Source organism: Anopheles gambiae, chromosome 3 (assembly GCF_943734735.2).
Source record: "Anopheles gambiae chromosome 3, idAnoGambNW_F1_1, whole genome shotgun sequence".
Lineage (NCBI taxonomy): Eukaryota > Metazoa > Arthropoda > Insecta > Diptera > Culicidae > Anopheles > Anopheles gambiae.
In genome coordinates, this window is record NC_064602.1 from 16,724,012 (window position 1) to 16,743,143 (window position 19,132).

Below are 19,132 nucleotides of genomic sequence, written 5' to 3' on the forward strand. Positions count from 1 at the left end.
AGGATTAATTGTAATATATTTTCTCTCCCGTGCAAGGAGCAAAACAACGAAGAGAAACTTTGTCCGGCAACTACAACCACCAGGCGTCTCCACCTGTGCCAATGGCAACAATGATCGAGGGTTGGTTGAAAGGAACGTTCGCTTTCAGTGGTAGTGAATGGTGAAAGGTGAAAGTGCACCTGCTCTTTCCTTACAAGGGGATGAGGACGTGTGGTTGGTTTTGTTCTTAGTGCAATTACTACTTGTGGTGCAACCATACAGATAACCGGGTAGGTAGGGCGTCATCCATCAATTACGTGACGCTGATAGGGGGAGAGAGAGAGGTGTCCTCAAACGTTACGATTTGTTACATAGAGGAGGGGAAGAGTTAAACTGTTGTTGCTTAACGCAAAATAAAAGGTTTGTAAGCCATTTCTCGAATAAGAAAATGCGTAATACACGGTGATTATTCTTCTTGAGTTAGCAACCTACACGGTTATGCCGGCCTAAACAGGCTTTCGCGACTTTTTTAGTCGAATATTGTTTATTACTAGGAGGGCGGATCAAACGAGGATTGCTATATGGAACAATTTCACATTATGTAAATGTTAAAATAATTCTTCCTTATTTTAATTATAAAATGTTAATTTACCAACAAAGAGTAATTGGAGGACAATCGTAGATTTTTTTTTAGATGTGGGATGGAGTCACAGTTCGTTACATAATTTGGGGAGGGAGGGGGGTTCTTTCAACGTTACTGTTTGTGACTCTAGGGAAGTCACTAGTAATATGCGTATATGAATATGCATGAATAAGCAATTTTAGCGTTCCGTAATTCATGGATCACGCCTTATAAGTTAGGATAGAGAAAAAGTGACAATGCACTCTGGCTTTTATTTTCAAACAAGCACCGATAAAACAAGCACTAGTTTTAAGGATTCTCATGTATTTTTGGTTGTTTCACGAATATCCTTGAATTTGGTTTCTGGCATTTTTTATTTATTCATTCTACGATTTATCGATCATTTTGTTATGTGTGTCATTGGCCGGTCAACTCGTACGACTTAACAACATGCCCGTCATGGGTACAATCAATCATGGGGAAATCAATTAGTCACTGAAAGCCAAGCTTACTAGTAGTGGTACAGGCAGGCCTTGACCGACAACGGTTGTTCAGCCAAAAGAAGAAGAAGAAGTTAACACAAAGGCCGATCCGTGACTCTTCATTGATTGTCTAAAAAAACTAATTAAAAATTGATAGTTCGTAACAAAACAGTTACACTACAACGTCATCCCTAGCGTCTTCTTCATAAGATTGCTAGAATTGGAGCAAAAGTATGAAGTATGAAGAAGAAGAAGAAGAAGAAGAAGAAGAAGAAGAAGAAGAAGTGAAGAAAACAAAACAATAAGTTGTTAAAAACAAACAAATCTATTTTATACAACCAGTCTAGCGCTAAACTATTGTTAGGCCAAGCTCTCCGTGAAGCACACAATCTTTAATTAATAATTAATAAACATTTCGAACTTATAAAATCTTCCAAATTGTACTTACTCATGATAAATGCATGCATTTTAGGGTGACTGCTGTTGACACTATATATGTATTGGCCCACCAAGTACTAGGCACCTCCATACGCCTGATGGTTCGTTTCTCAGCAGCGATAGTTTCGAAAGTAACTTCTGAAACATTTATATATCGTCACTATACTAATTGTACTTGCGTTTTCTCACAATTTTTCTCAATAAGTTTACTTTGATACTGTTGCCCGATTGAGGGAACATACAACGTCTCCGACTGTGAAGGTTCAGTACGTTGACCTTAGAATAGGTTAGTGAGCAGTTTTAGAACACTAGTCCTTTTACATCTTCATTTACATTAAATCTACTGTTGTAACATACCTATTTTCTTATATTTTTGTAAATTTTACGTTTCAAACACGTACAGTATTGTTACTGCAGTAAAACGAACTTTACTTTACACCGCAAAAGGACTTAAACGCCCATTCAGCCATTCCCGGTGGGTGATACAGCAAGAAAGCAACTGCAAGCTCGCTTGTTACAATAGGAAGTTTATTTTCCCCCTTTTTTCCCCCGCCTGCTCGCCCATCATTTGCCCAGGTGTATGCGGTTACAAATGATTCTTTTCGACATGGCAAATAATGGTATTTTTTACTTTCCGCCGTGGCTTTCTATCCAGCTCACAATGCACCCTCTGCAGGGCGAGTTGCTGCAAGTGGTTTTTTTTTACTTACATCCCCTTTGTCAAAAATGTATTAACGGGGGTTTTATGTTTCTACTCTTTTGAATTTCGAACCATTCCAAGCATTCTCTGAAGAAAGTGGAAATAATTTCAATATTATTAACAATTCAATAACCAGCAATGTGTATGCTGTAACTGAAGCTTTCTTACCCAAAAAAAAGACAAGAAAGGAACTGCACAAAAAGATTTACATCAGCAATTTCAGCTAGCGGAACAAAACAGTTCCATTTTTATACAAAATCCTGGCCCGCGGGGCAATCAAGCGACCGATTCTCGGAACTCGATTCCCATTTATTTGGACAAGGCATTCACACGAAAAAAAAACACTCAAACAAAACTACCAACATTCAGGTGTTTAATTTCACGCCGGCCATTCTTCGGTTGAACTGATGCGCAAGAGAGAACAAGAACACGTGGTGTGGTGATAAAGTATCGCTGTAAGTTAATTTCGTTTACACCACCGCGTGCTTTTTACGCCCGGTTAGACGCACCCCGGCGGCCCCCGATCAACACGAAAAATCGAACGCAATAAATAGACACGGTGGGAGGGGGCGAGGGGCCGGTTCGTCAATATTTAATAAGAATCGATGGCACCCGGACAAAACCGCCCCGTGCGTAACGGCGTGCGCACAAGGACGAGAGCATGAACATGGTTTGCCTAAATTCAATCATTGACACCAAGCACCTACCTACCAGCCGACTGGCTAGGCAGAGTAGGCTGTGCCGATTTATCTTGTCTTGTCGCACACCTGAACGCACCTTTCACAGCCCCACTACCAAGACGAAGACGTGAAGCTAATAAGAATTTTATGTAATTTTCTCTCTCTTCTTGCATTGCTGCTTCACACAACCGGACGAGATTGGTGGGCTGGCTGAAAAGAAAAATGGAACGACGCTGCCTTCTACCCTAAAATCGCTTCGACCTTGGAAGGGAAGGTCGTAATTGAATCAAGCCGGCACACGGTGCGAACCCAACGGTGGATGAAAGCGAACGATAAATAGGTGATTGTGTGTGTTTGTGTGCATCAAACGCGTAAGAGACGAAAATACTTTAACGCTAATTTATTATTTTAATATTTGTTATTATGCTAATGTTCAAAATTTTAACCGTTTTTTTTCTTTTGTTGCTGCTCCTCCTCCTCTGCATTTCTCGCTTTATTGTAACCTGTTGCTGTGGTGAGGCGCTGTGGCAGATTGGGTGCGTTTGCGGTTTGCGGCTCAACTGAAGCTACGCTGGGGACGCTACGTTCCCGCCACACCCGACTGCAAAAGCACCTCACCGGTGAGACGGTGACCACCGAACAGTGACGGTGGTGGCAATAAAAAGGGTGTAGGTTGTGCACTGTCCCATCACCCGCTAGATTCTAATTGTTTTAGAACACCCGCACGCTCGTCTAACTCTAATCGCGTATTAGTTGCGTGTATTTGTTGGTAGAGGCCCTGGTATGCGGTACAATCCGTCCGTCAAATCCCTCCGTAAATCGCATCACATCAGAACGTCCGTCCCATTCTTATCCGTCCCCGTGACAGAGACATTCAAATCACGTGTTTTTTTTTTTGGCAAGCGCGTCGCATTTAAAAGGCGGTCACGGAAGAAGTGGGAGAGGGAGAGAGAGAGAGAGAGTAAAAGAGAGAATACGATTCAACTGGGGGACCCGAGTCCCTCAGCCTCCTCCTCACACCTCCTCTATGTTGGGCCACACGTTGTGGCTAACCGGCGGTGTCTGCAGTGGTCCTTTCGTTTCTCTGCACTCCTTCAGAAATTGGGCTACACCCTGGTAGTAGCTGTAAAGAGAGCGGGAAGGAAAAAAGGGCCATTAGAATTTCATCGTGCACGCACACCCACACACACAATCACGACGCATTATTCATATTTAAATTATGTCCCCCCCCCCCCCCCCTGAAATGCCACAAAATTTAACGGAAAAAAGTAACGAAAATGTAATAAACTCTTAAGGTAAAGAGAGCGCCTACGAACCTACGGGAACTAGGCGGGAAAGAGGGGCTTCTGCCTGCTGAATAATGGCTAACGATTAATCATTAGCCATCGCTTGCGCATCACACTTTCCCACTGGTCGGTGCACCACACAACAACGCTCAACGTTCGAGCACCGAAATCACGCTTTTACTCACAAAAGTATACGCAATACACGGCGCGCGCACTACCGGAGCGCAAAAGATGAGGATGCTGATGGTTCTGGTCTGTAACCGTTCCGCGGTTGGTAAAAGGTCGATTGTAGAAGTTAATTTTCTACATAAATTATCTCATTATAGAATTAATCGCAACGGCTACTGACTAATATAGGGGGGTGCGAGGGAGGGCTTTTTTGGCTACTCTGGCTCCCTGTGTGGACAAGGTAACTCGTGTGCGTTAACTTCGGGTGGTGTTTAATGATGATTTCCTTTCCTCATTATATTTTTCCTATAATTTACCTTTCAAAATGGTGCTTCTAATGTTGTAATTTGCAGAAAAAGTGGTGAAAACAAGTAAAAACATAACGTTTTCTATTGAAGTCCTTCCGAACGGTTAGCTACATCCATTTAAGGCATTTTCCCCGATTTCTCCTTCAAAAGAATTCGCTCTATTCGCAAGAAGAGAATGGCGAAATTATTCCCATCCAATGAACTAATCTCGCACTTACACCACACCGAAGGAAATTCCCTTTTCACACACACACAGTCGTTTCGTGGCACTCACGCCTAATCCGATTACCTGATGCATGCACACATTAACTAGGATAATGCGTACGCAGCGCAATAACCGCAGCCATGACGGTACATTAAGCATATAGACACACGCACACACAGCTAGAGAGACACAGAGCCATCGATGTTAATGGGCCATGGTGTGGTATTCTAGTATCTTTCCCCCCACCCTGCGGCAATCTTCCCATGGTTGTCCGGCACGCATTGATACGCGCGAACCGTCCGGAAGCCATCCATGTGCTCTCTCTCCCGTCCGTTGATGGTTATGGTGGTTTTGTGAAGGTGTTCCCCAGGGGGGGAATTTTGGGACAGCCTCGTGAAAGATGGGTTTGATGTTTTATTCACCTTCCCACAAGCTCTCAGCACACTGTTACAGCGCTTAGATGCATCATTTGATCATTTGATGTGTATCGGGGTGTGTGTGCGGCGTTGGAACCTGGTTGCGTTCTGCTGACCGTCACTGCGCATTGCATGGTAGTATGTTTCGCGTTTGGTTAAAGTTATCCCAGAATCCTGCGAGATTAAAACTTTTCGTTGCAGGATTACCGCTTAGCGTGGCGCAGAACCAAGCGAAAGTAATTCCCCGCTGATTGCTATCGAACCAACCAGACGTACAAACAGGCGTGTTACGAAACTTTGCAGTTCGCACGCCACAATGCTTTTCAATAATATAACAGAGGGCTCCCATTTTGATGTTACATTTAGCTAATCAAGCCACGTTACAATCTTTATTGGATGGGAAATTACAAACATTAAAGGTCCCATTTCTACAGTCGTCCAGTATTAAGTCGTATAAAAGTATAAAGTCGTCTCTTAAGGATCGCATTTAGCTCGTATATGATAGTTTGAAGTCCTGTGGTGGAGACAATTTGTAGTTTGAAACAGTCTTGTAACAGTCAAGTTACATTTCAACAGCTACATCAATCGAAACCATTTGCAACTATTTGTAGCTAAAAGTGTGTCTCACTAAAGCCGCTTTCGACAGAATGTCTCATGCTATTATGCTCGCCAAACTTGACAAATGCTGATCTACGAGGGAACTGGTTGACGATTGCTCTATTGATTATAGTCAGTTAGCTTGAGGCCCTATCTGTCCAGATCTCTTCATGCTTCTTCTGATATTCTTCAAAAAGTTACTCAAATCCTTTCAATGACAATGTTTTTGCTAAGTTAGGTATCGAATTGAAAAGTTGCTGACAACATCTAAGTACTATGCGATGGGTGGATCCTAAGACCCTAAGAGCGATTCAAGAGTGATATATTCTATAGATCTAAGTGCTAGAGACAACGAGGTTATAAAAGAATCCCGTGAATGGAATCGTATCATTGCCAACGACTCCATAATGACTAGAAGCCTTGCTGTAGGTATATTAGGCCAACCTACGAGAAGAGTTGTCTAGTTATAGCTATTTTGATGAGATAACCCTACCAACTATTACTAAATCCTACTGGACATCATCAAAAAATATCAAGAATATTTTTCACATACCAATTTTGATGATTCTCTTCGTCAACTTAAGGTTCCAAGGACATGATTGATTGACAATTGCGGAAGAGGACGAGCTCCAAATGCGAGCTCTACTCTAATCTACACTTAACTATAGATTTGTAGGTTGGTTCTGGTAATTTCGCTTTTTTCCACAACCTTTAGGTCTCTGTCTTTAGACTGGGCGCTAGAGAAGGTCATCTGGGACTCGGGGATGGAGACTTCAGGAACTATCTTCTATAAGTCAACCCAGATCCTGGCATACGCTGATGATATAGACATCATTGTTCTGCGGCTCTCCTATGTAGCAGTGGCCTACCAAGGGATGGAGCAGGCGACAGAGAACCACCAAATCGTGTATCAGGATTGCAGATACACGATGCAAAGACCAAACTAATGGTGACATCGGCGGCCCTACCGACAACAAATCCATAATTACGTATGCGTGACGTACAGATAGGTGAACGCACTTTTGAAGTCGTCCCAGAATTCACCTATCTCGGGTCAAAGGTCAGCAAAGATAATAGCATGGAAGCAGAGTTGCGCGGATATACAGAGAAGAATGCGCAAGGATACAGCACTTATATAGTACCGGTTCACAAGACAAGACAGAGGAGGCATGGTAGGCCCAAATTGACAGGATGGCGTGGAGGCGTCCGCCATTAAGGTCGGGATAACGGATTGGCAGACGAAGCAGGCAGGCGAGATCGTGAGCGGTTTCGGACACTCCTGAGGGAGGTCAAGAACGCAAAGCGGTTATAGCGCCGGATAAGTAAGTAAGTAAGTTTAGATCTTGGTGAAGTAGTTGAAGATGAAACACAAAGTTAGAGTGATCAGGTTAGATCAGGAAGATCGGACACTCCTGGGTGAGATAAACATACTTATCCAAAAGCATCAGTTAAGGACCTTTTAGGCCATCAGGCTCAGTAAAACTTCTGAAAAATAGATCAGTCGATCAGTACACCTTAAATTCGATCGAGAGATGGGGAAGATCACAACTTACCGAAGACTGTGAAGGAGCTTTTGTGAGCAAAGAAAGTCTTCTTGGTCGTTAAATATTTAGTACCAATGTAAAAACAATCATCTGTTTTGCTGGCAAACGACGTTAGCTTCATTTCAGTTATTTCGGTAACCTTCTTTTTCTTCTTTGGTACACTAACGGTTGTCGGTCAAGGCCTACGTATGGAGGAGGCACGATCCATTCGGGGCTTGAAACCATGACGAGCATGTTGTTAGGTCGCATGAATTGCCGACTGTACCCCTTCGGCAACCTTCGTTCATGTTTATTTGATGAATCGAGTCCAAAAAAGTATTCCAATTTTATAACAAAACACACCCCGAAACGAATACCCTAATTCCGTTTGTCTTACTATAATGCCCAAGGTAACGCAACCGGAAATTATTACTTTGACCACTTCAAATCTCTACCGCAATAGCTGATCCCCATAGCAAAGGGGTTCATGAACAAAATCAGCAACAACAGCATAACAAGAAACCCCTCTTTACCCAATTTTGAATCCATTTTCCATTTTCTTAACCTTTTTGAGGAAAAAACTCCCCCCTGCACACATTGCTACTCCTACATGCATCTCCATTAAGGACTTATTGTGTGGAATAAAAGGGTCGTTTGGTTCAGCAGCTTACACAACCACGTGCCACCCATTATGTCTGTCACCGGACCGAACGTAGTACCGGTGCGTAGTACTCAGTACTGGTAGAGTACTACTGCGGCATGGTAAAGCGATTGATGATGAAAAATGAGTTAAAATCTGTCCGCTTTTTTACTCCACTCCACCCGTGTGTCTATGTGTGGAGAGGAAGAACGGGGGGCTGCCGACAGACGCGCAGGGCAAAAACAATGCACAATGTAAAATTAATCCCGTCAAGTGTGCGCAAAGCCGGGTCCATCCCCCCTTCGGGCACTGAACGTTGGCTCCCTAAAATCTAACCATCATCATTACCCTTTTGACGAACCATTTTCCACAATCAGGTACGGAATGGATGAGCCGCGTACGGAGGGACGGACAGGTGGCGGTGGCTACCTCTTTCCCGCGTGGTGGAACCGCGAAAAAAACGGGGCGAGGAGCCAGTGAATGGTTTCCATTTTGTGACAGAAATTTCCTTCGTCAGCATTAATGCCATCAAACGTCACCGTGCGTTTCCATATTTAACGCAGGGCAGGGTAGAGTTTAAATGCGGCTACCACCCATTTGCACATTAACTCACACCGAGGGTGGGGTTGGGTGGTATGGTTCCCCGCAAGGGTTAAAGGAATCTCCCTCACACGCACGTAATATGTGCGCTTGTATGTCCAACCCGCATGCAGCAGGGAGTCGCAATCCCCACACAAATGGTGAAGTTTGTACGATGATGATGATGATGATGATACCCATTGAAGCGGAAAAAAGGGAAATCACAACAATCATTTCAATTTATGTAAAAGAGGATATCAAGTGATGTAGAATAATCCTATCAATACTCCCCTTCGCCGCGCCCCGGCAAGGGTCTTGGGAGTGAAAGCACTCGCGCCACCACGTGTGCGGTCGGTGCTGGCTGAGAAGGCTGAGGAAGTGATGATGAGCACACAACCGCGCGGATGGGGAACGGATGGACGGTAGTACGGTAAAGCATTAACAGATTGGCGGCGTTGACGGCGTATTAGTGCGCATTGTCCTTTTGCTTCTCTTCCTCTGCCTCCTGGCCAAGCATTTGGGAAATGCGAATTTCCTGCCCCATTAGACGCGGGCGCATTGCAGGGCTTAATTACCATTGTGTCAAAATATGCTCCTGCTGCGTTAACTGTCTGTGAGGCACGGTTGGGTGGTCGGGCACAGGATTTGATACACAATCGATTTCGGTGCAATTTCGGTGCGGGACATTTCGTATTTCGTTCGACATTCAAATGACAGTTTGTGCTGAAATGGTTAAAAACAGTTAAGCTATTTTCTTGGGATTAAACATAAGCGAAATACTGAATTGCATCCAACAGCAGCGTTTCAAACCTTTTATACGATAAAACTTGTCCTATGCCTAATTTGGGCCATTTTTAAGACATTTTTAGAGCAGTCCACTCCACATTTGTTGACAAGCATTGGATGATTGATGCTTTCGTTAGAGTTACTTTCAAAATGCATTACCGATCCTCGATTAGTCCTTAGAAATGATCATACTAGTGATGGGTAAAGTTGGCAAAAGTCCGGAGTCGACTCCGATCAGACTTTGATACTTTCGGAACCGACTCCGGAAGGAAGGTTCGCCTAGCATTATTCGGAGTCGTCCGGAGTCGTTCGGAGTAGTGATGTGGTCTCCGGAGCGCACCGACGACTTCGATCCGACTCCGACTATTATTAGTCAGATTCCGACTGCAGCAAAATGGAACCACTAGATCCGCCCGGAGTCTGAGTCGCCCTGAGTTGGCTGGAACCGCCCGGAGTCGTCCAGAGCCGTCTGGAACTGTTCGGAGTCGTTCGGAGTCGTTCGGAGTCGGAGTCGTTCGGAGTCGGAGTCATCCGGAGTCGTCCGGAGTCGTTCGGAGTCGTTTGGAGTCAGGCGGAGTCGTTTGGAATCGGCCGGAGGCACTTCGTATATAGGCCTTTGTTTCGAAGGCCGACTCCGACTCCGAACGACTCCGGACGACTCCGACTCCGAACGACTCCGCGCGATTCCGGGCGATTCCGGACGATTCCCGACCATTTCGGACGATTCCCGACGATTTCGGACGATTCCCGACGATTTCGGGAGATTCTGGACGATTCCCGATTATTCTGAACGATTCCGATCGACTACGGAAAATGCAGGGCGGACCTACCTTCCGGAGTCGATGCCGAATTTTTCGGAGTCGGATCGGAGTCGATTCCGGATTTTTACTACCTTTACCCATCACTAGTTCGGAGTCGAAGTCGCCCAGAGTCACTCGAAGTCGGAATCGCCCGGAGTCGTCCGGAATCGACCGTCGTTAATCATCGAATCAAAGGCCTGTATACGAAGTGCACGTGCAAAGTGAAAGAGAAAAAAACTAAATGAAATGCCTGATAACAAGCACATTGCACCGGACGGTTCTAGTTGACTCCGACCGACTCCGGTCGGCTCTGAATGATTCCGAATGACTCCGACTCTGGTTGATTCCAGACAACTCCGACACCGAGCGACTCCGGATAACTCCGGACGATTCCGGACGATTGCGGACGACTCCAGACAACTCTGAACAACTCCGGACGACTCCGAACGACTCCGAATGACTCCAAACGACTCCGGACGACTCCAAACGACTCCGAATGACTCCGAACGACTCCGGACAACTACAACTCCGACTCTGGACGGAACTAGTGGTTCCTATTTTGTCGGAGTCGGAATCGGACTAATAATAATCGAAGTTAGATCGGAGTCCTGTGTGCGATCCAGAGGTCCTATTACCAACTATTAGGACCAGCTGCTAAAATTAATATCAATATTCTGAACATTTTAAATGCATTAATACTAATATCTAATAATATTATGAGATTCAGTTCTGTTTGCGATAGATGCTACGGCTCTTACCAAATCAGTCGTAAATCATTTCCCATTTGGACTGTTCTTCCAGTAGCAAGAACCAAATAATTAGATACGTTCGAAAAATACAACGCATAGTTCTTATATTCGCTTTAGTCCTAAGGTCGTAAAAGGAAAATGATAAATTAAACAATTAAATACCTTCAACCCGTTATCCCGGTACTAACCCGGTTGTTTGCTTTGTTGTATAGATCGATCGTAAAAACGCACACGATCAAGAACAAGATTGATAACGAAGCGGTGAATAAACTATTAATCTTTCCTTTTCTACGATCCACTCCTCATTCGCTCACTGTAATCCAATTAAATAATAAATAAACCGTTGCGTGACCTGCTCCTTTCCCAGACACAGCAGTTACACAACTCCCCACAAACCATCAAACTATCCCCAAAACACCATCGTCAAAAAATAAAACATTAATTACGCGCCCCACAGCAACCTACTCACCCATTCACAGCCCACGTGTCGTTATGCGAACCGCCAACGATTTGCAGCATCTGTTTGCGCGTGCTGCCACATCGCGTGTGCAGCATCGTCATCATCCGCGGAGGCACTAGTGTGTCGGCCAGGCCGGAAACGAACAGTATCGGCGCGGACACGAACTGTATCTTGTCCACCGACAGGTACTGGTTGCGGTATAGCACCAGCGGCAGGTACTGCACCGCCGGGTGTATCAGCTCCACCGCCATGTCCGGTATGCTCGTGAACGTGTTTTCCACAATCACGCCCATCAGCTTCGCACCGTACACCGCATCGGCGGCAAGATCGATCGACACGGCACCGCCGAGCGACCGGCCAAACACCACTATCTGTCCATGGTCCAGATCGTGCCGGCTGAACAGATGGTCCAGCACGGAGCGGGCATCGGCAAAGAAGCCCTTCTCGCTGGGCGTTCCCGTCGACAGGCCGTACCCGCGGTACTCCACCATCAGCACGTTGCACTGGAGCGTGTGATAGAAGCCGGTGGCGTTCTGCAACCGGTGCCCCATGTTGCCGGCATTGCCGTGAAAGTACACGATCGTTGGCACGTAGCGGCCCTTGTCGCCCGGGTGCCGGATCCAGAACGCGTGCAGCGAGACGGCATCGCGCGTTTTCAGGTGCAGCGTTTCGTAAGGCAGCCCGTGCATGGAGGGAACGGGTATGAAGATGCGCGAGTTGGCCGGCAGCTCCGGATGGTACAGCAGGTTGTCCTGCGCGTGGTACAGAATGCCTGCAAAAGCAATGGATATGCTTGTTAATACTTGGTGGTGGGAAGGGAAAAACGGGGGCCCACGCTTACCAGAAATGGCGAATAAAAGCAGCAGGAAGGCAAAAAAGCCCCCATACACCACGTAGATCAGGAAGGCGGACAGCAGGGCAGCTCCACTGGCGGCCCATATCCGCATCGCTATTCCGGCCAGCACCCGCACAATCTTCCAGTCGCGGAATGACATTTTGGGGACGGTTTCCTTTCGCTCTGGTTTGGGCTGCAACGTTGCCGGGTGTTTATTGACGGGCAACAGTCGGGTTGGGACACGCACACACTCTCTCCTCAGGAACGGTGGACAAAAAGCTCGTTAACAGCACGCTTTGCCAACCTTTCTTAGCAACATTTTACGATAACGATTCGTTTCGGGTTGGCGTTTGTGCAACGTAGCGCTGAAGACACACATGGTCGCAGCTTAAAACCGGTCGGCATGGTGTTGCGGGCACGTTTGAATCGGGTTCAACTGTCGCACCGTTGTTCGGCCATCGGAGTGTTTGGTTTTGTGCGGAAATGGACGAAAGAAAACGACACGCAAATCGATGGGAAAGTAAAAATGTTGCCGTTCTACTGGTTACGGAGTGTGTGGCGTACGGTAATGTTTGTTGTTTTTCCGTTTCTCTTTCTTAGAACGTTTTGACAGTTAACTGTGTCAATTGAGCGGCGGGTGCGCTAGTGTGCGTGTGTGCTAAGAACGAGCTGTACTAAAAAGAGCGCTTTGCATAACATTGCGTGCTTTTTCACTTTTTTAATGCTTTCAACGGGTTTTAGATTCAGAATTTTACAAAACTTGTGATACGTTTAAAAATCATCATTTCTTCCATGTTTTATAATTTAAAAAATCCCACTTCCACCATACCAAACACCGCACAGTGGCATTCTTCATCGCAATTTGAACACCTCAACCTTTTTGACAGCTCACAGCTTTTTGACGTTTGTTGTGCGAATACTGTTGTGGAAGCGCTTTTCACGTTTTATTCCGTGCGCCCGCCGAAAGTATCGAAATCCCCGTGGAGTGCGAAAACCCCCCCAGTTTTACGTGACCACCGGCGTGCAACCACCTCTAGCATCCGACCGACGCATCCTCGCCCCGCAAAACATGTCGAAACGCGGCCCGCAATCGTCGCTGAACCATCTGAACTGGAACGAAACGGACGAGCCGGAGGAGAAGGGCGAGTTTACGAAGGCGAGCGACGACGTCCTAAAACAGCGGGTCATCAAGAAGGCCCGGCGCCGGGTCGCAACCGACGATGCGGACAGTACCGCCCCGTCCGCTTCCGCGTCCGTGTTCGGTGCGTTCAAGGGATTCGCCTCGACGCCGCTCGCCAAGAGCGGGGCGGATAAGCCGGGCGGTGGCGGTGCACAGTCGTTCTCCTTCCTGTCAACGCTCGGCGCCGCCAAAACGAATGGCAACGGTACGGCAACGGTGTCGTCGAGCGGTGCTGCGGCCGACGGTGGCGGCGGCGGTGCAGCGAAGCCAGCCTTTTCGTTCGGTTCCAACGCCGGCACGATGGCAGCGTCGGATGCGAGCAAAAAGAGGTTTGCCTTCGGATCGCCGACCAGTCTGAAGGCGGACAGTACGGCGGAGGGAGCGAAAACGGCGTCCTCCACGTCGTCCGGCTTTGGCATCTCATCGTCCAAGGAAGGTGACGCGGGCAAGGGTGGGTTCGGTTTCGGGGCAGCCAGCAGCGCACCCGCCCAACCGTTCTCCTTCGGCACCGTTCCACCCAAAGCGACGGAAGCGGCCAAACCGAACAACAACTTTACCTTCGGCACGCTGGCTGGCGGTAAAGATTCGTCCACGGACGCCGCACCGAAGCCAACGTTCTCGTTCGGGTCTTTCGCAGCCAAACCGGACGGCGAGACGGAGAAGAAATCGAAACAGTTCGGTTCCCCAACCGCATCGAAGGAGCCCACGACGACGGGTACGTTTTCGTTCGGTGCCAATGCCGCCAAAGCGGATGCAAACAGCAGTTCCACGGATAAGAAAGGTTTCGCGTTCGGAAGCTCCCCGGCAGCCACACCGAAAGGCACATCGATCGTTACGCCCAGCGGGGTGATTAAAACGCCCGTCACGTTTGGTTCGGACGCACCGGAAGCGGACAAGAAGCCGTTCACATTCGGATCGCCGGCTGGTGGAACCAAGGAACCGGCAGGCAGTTCTCCCGCCGCGAGCAAAGGCATGTTTTCGTTCGGCACCAATCCGGCGAAGACGGCACCGTCCGAGACACCGGAGAGGAAAACGTTCACATTCGGATCGCCGGCTGCTGCTGCTGCGGTGAAAAGCACAGCGGTCACCTCGCCCGATACACCCAAGGCAACGTTTTCTTTCGGCTCCAACGCAACGAAAGCGGATGCGGAGTCCGGCTCAGAGAAGAAGGCGACATTCTCGTTCGGTACGGCTGCTTCCGGCGGTAAGGACAGTGCCACCGGCATCTCCTCCTCACCCAAAACATCAACCTTTTCGTTCGGCTCTAAAGCTCCCGAAGCGGAGAAAAAGACATTTTCCTTCGGTGTTCCCGCCGGCTCGACGTCCGACGCGGCGACAGCGGAAAAGAGCAAAGCAACGTTTGCCCCACCGAAGGGAACCAGTGATGACGCGATAAAGAAAATGTTCAGCTTTGCGTCCTCCTCCTCCTCCTCCTCGTCACAGCCGGCAGCATCATCGAGCACATCCAAGACGGACTCGGAGAAGGAAAAGGGGGAGAAAAAGCAGTCCACCAAGCCGTTAACGGAAGCGGACAAGCAAACGGTGATTCGCAACAATGTGGTCGCCCTGAACAAAGCCTTCATTGCGTGGATTACGGAAAAGTGTCGCGAAAACCCGTACTGCAAGCTGCATCCCGTGTTTAGGGACTACGAGAAGCAGTTCGACGAGATCCAGGCAATGACGCCAGGCAAAACGGTGGAAAAGTCGGCGCCTACTACGACCTCGCAGGCGGCTGCACCGGAAAACAAAGTAGCGCCCGCAGCAGCAGAACCCGCCAAACCGAAAGAGCCGGAAAAGGAAATGCCAAAGCCGGGCTTCTTCTTTGGCGGTTCGGCGGCGGCGGCGTCGGCAGCGAAAGAATCGCCCACGAAACCCTCCAGCGGTTTCACGTTCGGCAGTTCCTCCAAACCTTTCTCGTTCGGCAGTCTTGCCTCTTCGACCAGCACCAACGCCACCACAACGACCCCCTCGACCGTATCCACCTCCTCCTCGTCCTTCTTTGCCGGTGCGTCCACGTTCGCGGCCAAATCCGCTACCGGCGGGTTCACGTTCGGCGGTGTTGTGAGCAAACCGCCCGCACCGGACAGCAGTGCGGCGGGTGGTGGGCCCGACAAACCGGCCGGCGGTGACGCGGAAGCCGACGAGGACGAACCGCCGAAGGTGGAGTTTACGCCGGTGGAGGAGAAGGACAGCGTGTACTCGAAGCGCTGCAAGCTGTTCGTGAAGGTGGGCGCCTCGTACTCGGACCGTGGCGTTGGCACGCTCCACATCAAGATGGTGGACGCGAAGGTGCAGGTGCTGGTGCGGGCCGACACGAGCCTCGGCAACATTCTGCTGAACATCATCCTGAACGAATCGGTGCCGGTGCAGCGCCTCGGCAAGAACAACGTGATGATGATCTGTCTGCCGACGCCGGACGCCAAGCCGCCGCCAACGTCGGTGCTGCTGCGCGTCAAGACGGGCGAGGAGGCGGACGAGCTGCTCGCAACGTTGCTCAAGTACAAGCCGAAGTAAAAGGCCGGAAGGTAAGGGGGAAAGCATGGTGTCAGGGTCAGAAGAATGATTGTAACAAAAGGAAATCGGACAACACGATGTTAGATGAGATGAGGCGAGCGCCAGACGGGTCACAGCCGGCAAGCACTATTACGAGTCAGAAGAACAGGGAAGAATACATTCGTTTTTTCGTTTTTAATAAACATTTACATCGTGCCCAATTAGCGGCGAATGTGCGGCGCCGTGTTACACACTACAACACAAAATCTTTATCCTTTTCATCATCATCCGACTCCTCCTCCTCCTCCTCCTCTCCTTCCGTGTTGTACCCTTTGTTTTCCTTATCCTCTTCCTCCTCCTCTTCTTCCTCCTCCTTCTCCTCCCGCTCCTTGGCCAGTGCCTGCTGGCGCCGCTGCTCCGCCAGCTGCTGCTCCACGACGGCCGAGTTCGACCGGTGGTGAAACACGAACGACACGCACCGCGTAATGTCCCACGATTTGGACAGTATATCGTCCGGGATGCCCTTATTGTTCGCGCAGTGATACCAGTGGGCCAGATCGGACATGCAGTCACTGTCGTCCGGCGGCAGCTTCATCTGCACCCCATTGGTGCACCGCTTGCAGCGGAAGATGTCGTGCGTGTCGGAGCGCGTCTGCTCGTCCAGCTTGAACAGGTCCTTCAGATCGTCCTGCGTGAAGTGCCGCTCGCCGTCCTCCGCATTGTCCACCACCGTCGTCGAGAGGGCCTTTTTGTGCGTTTGGCGCTGGAAAATCTTCTCCTCGATCGTGCCGGTCGCTAGCAGCCGGTAGATAAAGCACGGTTTCTTCTGCCCATCGCGCCACACCCGCGCCATCGCTTGCTCATCGTTCGCCGGGTTCCAGTCGGGATCGAACATGACCAGCCGGTTGGCACCGATCAGATTCAACCCGCAGCCGCCCGCCTTCGAGCTGAGCATGAAGATGAAATCGGCCGAATCGGGCTGATTGAACTGGTCCACCACTTTGCCCCGCTTCTTGATCGTCATCGTGCCGTCGAGGCGCACGTAGCCGTAGCCCCGCTTGCGGCACAGCTTCTCGAACAGGTCGAGCGTTTGCGTGTAGTTCGACACGAGCACAATCTTGTCGGTGGTGTTGGTTTTGATCGACGCCAGCATACAGTCCAGCAGCATCAGCTTGGCGCCCAGCTCGGGCCGCAGTTCCCGCGGGCTGTAATTGTCCGGCAGAATGGTGGCCGCATTCTCGAACCCATCCGCACGCTCCTGGATCTTTTCGTACACAAGGTCCGGATGATTGCACAGCTTCTTCAGTGAGGTAATGTTGGAAAGGGCCGTCAGGCTTGCCTTGGTTGCGTTCTTCTCCATCACGCTGCGCCGGATCGTGTCGGACTGGAGGAAGCTCTTGTAGAGGGCGGCCTGCACCTCGGTCATACGCACGCACACGACCATCTCGAACTTGACGGGGAGATATTTCGTGAGCAGTGCGCTGGTCCGCCGGATCATGCAGCGGTTCACCAGGGCGGCTAGTTCTTGCAGCCGTTCCGCTGCCTTTTCCCGCTCCGCGTCGGTTGAGTTGGCGTCCTGGCCGCGCAGGATTGGATTTTCAAACTGTTTGCGGAATTCCTGTGGCAAGTGCAAATGAAAGAGGTCGTAAGTATGTACGAGAAATCGGTCCCAAAACGCTTCTTACCGCAGTCGATCCCAGCATGCCCGGGTTGACAAAGTGCAGCAAGCTGTAGTACTCGGTCAGATCGTTCTGGATCGGTGTACCGGACAGCAGCACACGTCGCTTTGTCTTCAGCCCCATCAGCGCCTGGTAGGTAAGGTTCTCGCAGTTCTTCAACCGATGCCCCTCGTCGCACAGGACCGCACCGACCTCGGAGCTGTTCAGGATGTGCGCGTACAGCCGGAACGTTTCGTAGCTGATGATCAGTACCGGGGTGCCGTGGCGTTGGCTTTGATTCGCCATATACTGTTCCAGCTCTTTGGTCGTTTGCTCTTTCGACCCGCCATCGATCGAGAGGCAGTTGACGCGACAGCCCAGCCACTTGCCGAACTCTTTGTACCAATTCTTCACCAACGAACTCGGGCACACGATGATCGCTTTGTTGATCGTCGGTTTACAATCCGGGCTTTGGCGCAGTAGTGTCCAGAGCAGCGTAATACATTGCAGCGTTTTGCCCAACCTGTAAGAGAGAAGGTAACAGAGCACAATCAGCATTTCTCTTCCACGGTCAAGCCCTCTTCCCCCGTCACTACACACCCCATTTCGTCCGCCATGATACACCCGTTAAAGTCACCCTTCGCGCCGGTCACACAGTCGTACATGAACCGCACACCCTCCCGCTGATGCGGCCGCAGAATGTTCCCGAGCAGTGGATCCACCACCACGTGCACCTGTATCTTGCTCTTGTCCATCTTCAGCTTATCGTGCTCGGTCAGTTCGGGCGGGCTGAACAGCACCAGCGCATTGCACGCGTACGGATCGTGCAGGGCACGCCGGGCCGCCGACCGCTTCATGCCGAGACATCGCGTCGAATGTTCCGGCACGTAGTTGGCGATCGGTATTTTGAACGGCTGGGTAAGAATCTTCATGATCATCAGCTCGTGCTCGGACACGGACAGTTTCGGCGTCGGCGGATGATCCGCCGTCCCGCCCTTGTCCGGCAATCGTTTGCGGCACTCGCGCTGGCGCTTTTGTGCCGTCAGCGGGCTTTTGAACGGCGAGTGAACGGCATTCGACGGTGTGCATCGCTGTGGCACGAGGCTTTTACGCTGAAAAGACAAGGGGCAGAGATGAGTGAGGAGAAGGCCAAAAAAGGGTACTTCCGGATTACCATTATGTGATGTTTTGTGTTGTGTTGAACTCAACAAAAAATAAAAGAAATATTGCGTGTGGAATCATTTACCACCGGTTTGTTGTGATTTTTTGTTCTTTTTTGCCGAAGCGTCCCTTTGGCGCGGAATGTTGTGACAATTGCGCCGCGCTGGAATTGTGCATTTTGCGACAAATACAATGACATCTTGGATGATGTAAAATTATGATAAAGTGATAAAATATCTTAAAATTAATATTAATACCAGATTGCTAAAGAAAACAAGGAATTATTGGGAGAAAATGGGGTTAAATTAGAAATGCTTTGTACAACTTTCAGCAATTGCGCAATGTTTAGTAAACTCATCTTTATAGCGTAAATTATGGTTTAAAACA

At 49.2% G+C, this 19,132-nt stretch overlaps 3 protein-coding genes across 3 annotated transcripts; 1 reads left to right on the forward strand and 2 right to left on the reverse strand.

The window, feature by feature from the left end:
• Positions 1–3,286: 3,286 nt before the first annotated feature.
• Positions 3,287–12,897, reverse strand: LOC1275600 (protein ABHD13). Its single transcript, XM_314863.5, has 3 exons — positions 12,260–12,897; positions 11,428–12,190; positions 3,287–4,024 (listed from the first exon to the last, which is right to left on the reverse strand). The coding sequence occupies exons 1-3, from the start codon at positions 12,411–12,413 to the stop codon at positions 3,916–3,918; spliced, it is 1,026 nt and encodes a 341-aa protein (XP_314863.4). The 5' UTR covers positions 12,414–12,897; the 3' UTR covers positions 3,287–3,915.
• A 260-nt stretch (positions 12,898–13,157) lies between these two features.
• On the reverse strand, positions 13,158–18,910 carry LOC3291801 (DNA repair and recombination protein RAD54-like). The gene is made up of 4 exons (XM_557901.4): positions 18,759–18,910; positions 18,185–18,696; positions 17,612–18,107; positions 13,158–17,544 (listed from the first exon to the last, which is right to left on the reverse strand). Exons 1-4 carry the CDS (start codon positions 18,759–18,761, stop codon positions 16,180–16,182), a joined length of 2,376 nt encoding a protein of 791 aa, XP_557901.4. The 5' UTR covers positions 18,762–18,910; the 3' UTR covers positions 13,158–16,179.
• Positions 13,323–16,192, forward strand: LOC1275601 (nuclear pore complex protein Nup50). The gene has a single exon (XM_061654344.1). The coding sequence runs from the start codon at positions 13,323–13,325 to the stop codon at positions 15,945–15,947; it is 2,625 nt and encodes an 874-aa protein (XP_061510328.1). The 3' UTR covers positions 15,948–16,192.
• Positions 18,911–19,132: the final 222 nt, after the last annotated feature.

Bases quoted from the DNA above. Each gene is read 5' to 3' on its own strand.
- LOC1275600 (XM_314863.5), bottom strand. From the start codon at position 12,413: ATGTCATTCCGCGACTGGAAGATTGTGCGGGTGCTGGCCGGAATAGCG. The intron at 12,191-12,259 runs GTAAGCGTGGGC...TTGCTTTTGCAG, and splicing joins GCTTTTATTCGCCATTTCTG to GCATTCTGTACCACGCGCAG. The intron at 4,025-11,427 runs GTGAGTAGGTTG...CTCTCTTTACAG, and splicing joins GACACGTGGGCTGTGAATGG to CTACTACCAGGGTGTAGCCC.
- LOC1275601 (XM_061654344.1), top strand. From the start codon at position 13,323: ATGTCGAAACGCGGCCCGCAATCGTCGCTGAACCATCTGAACTGGAAC.
- LOC3291801 (XM_557901.4), bottom strand. The intron at 18,108-18,184 runs GTGTGTAGTGAC...TCTCTCTTACAG, and splicing joins ATCATGGCGGACGAAATGGG to GTTGGGCAAAACGCTGCAAT. The intron at 17,545-17,611 runs GTAAGAAGCGTT...CACTTGCCACAG, and splicing joins GCATGCTGGGATCGACTGCG to GAATTCCGCAAACAGTTTGA.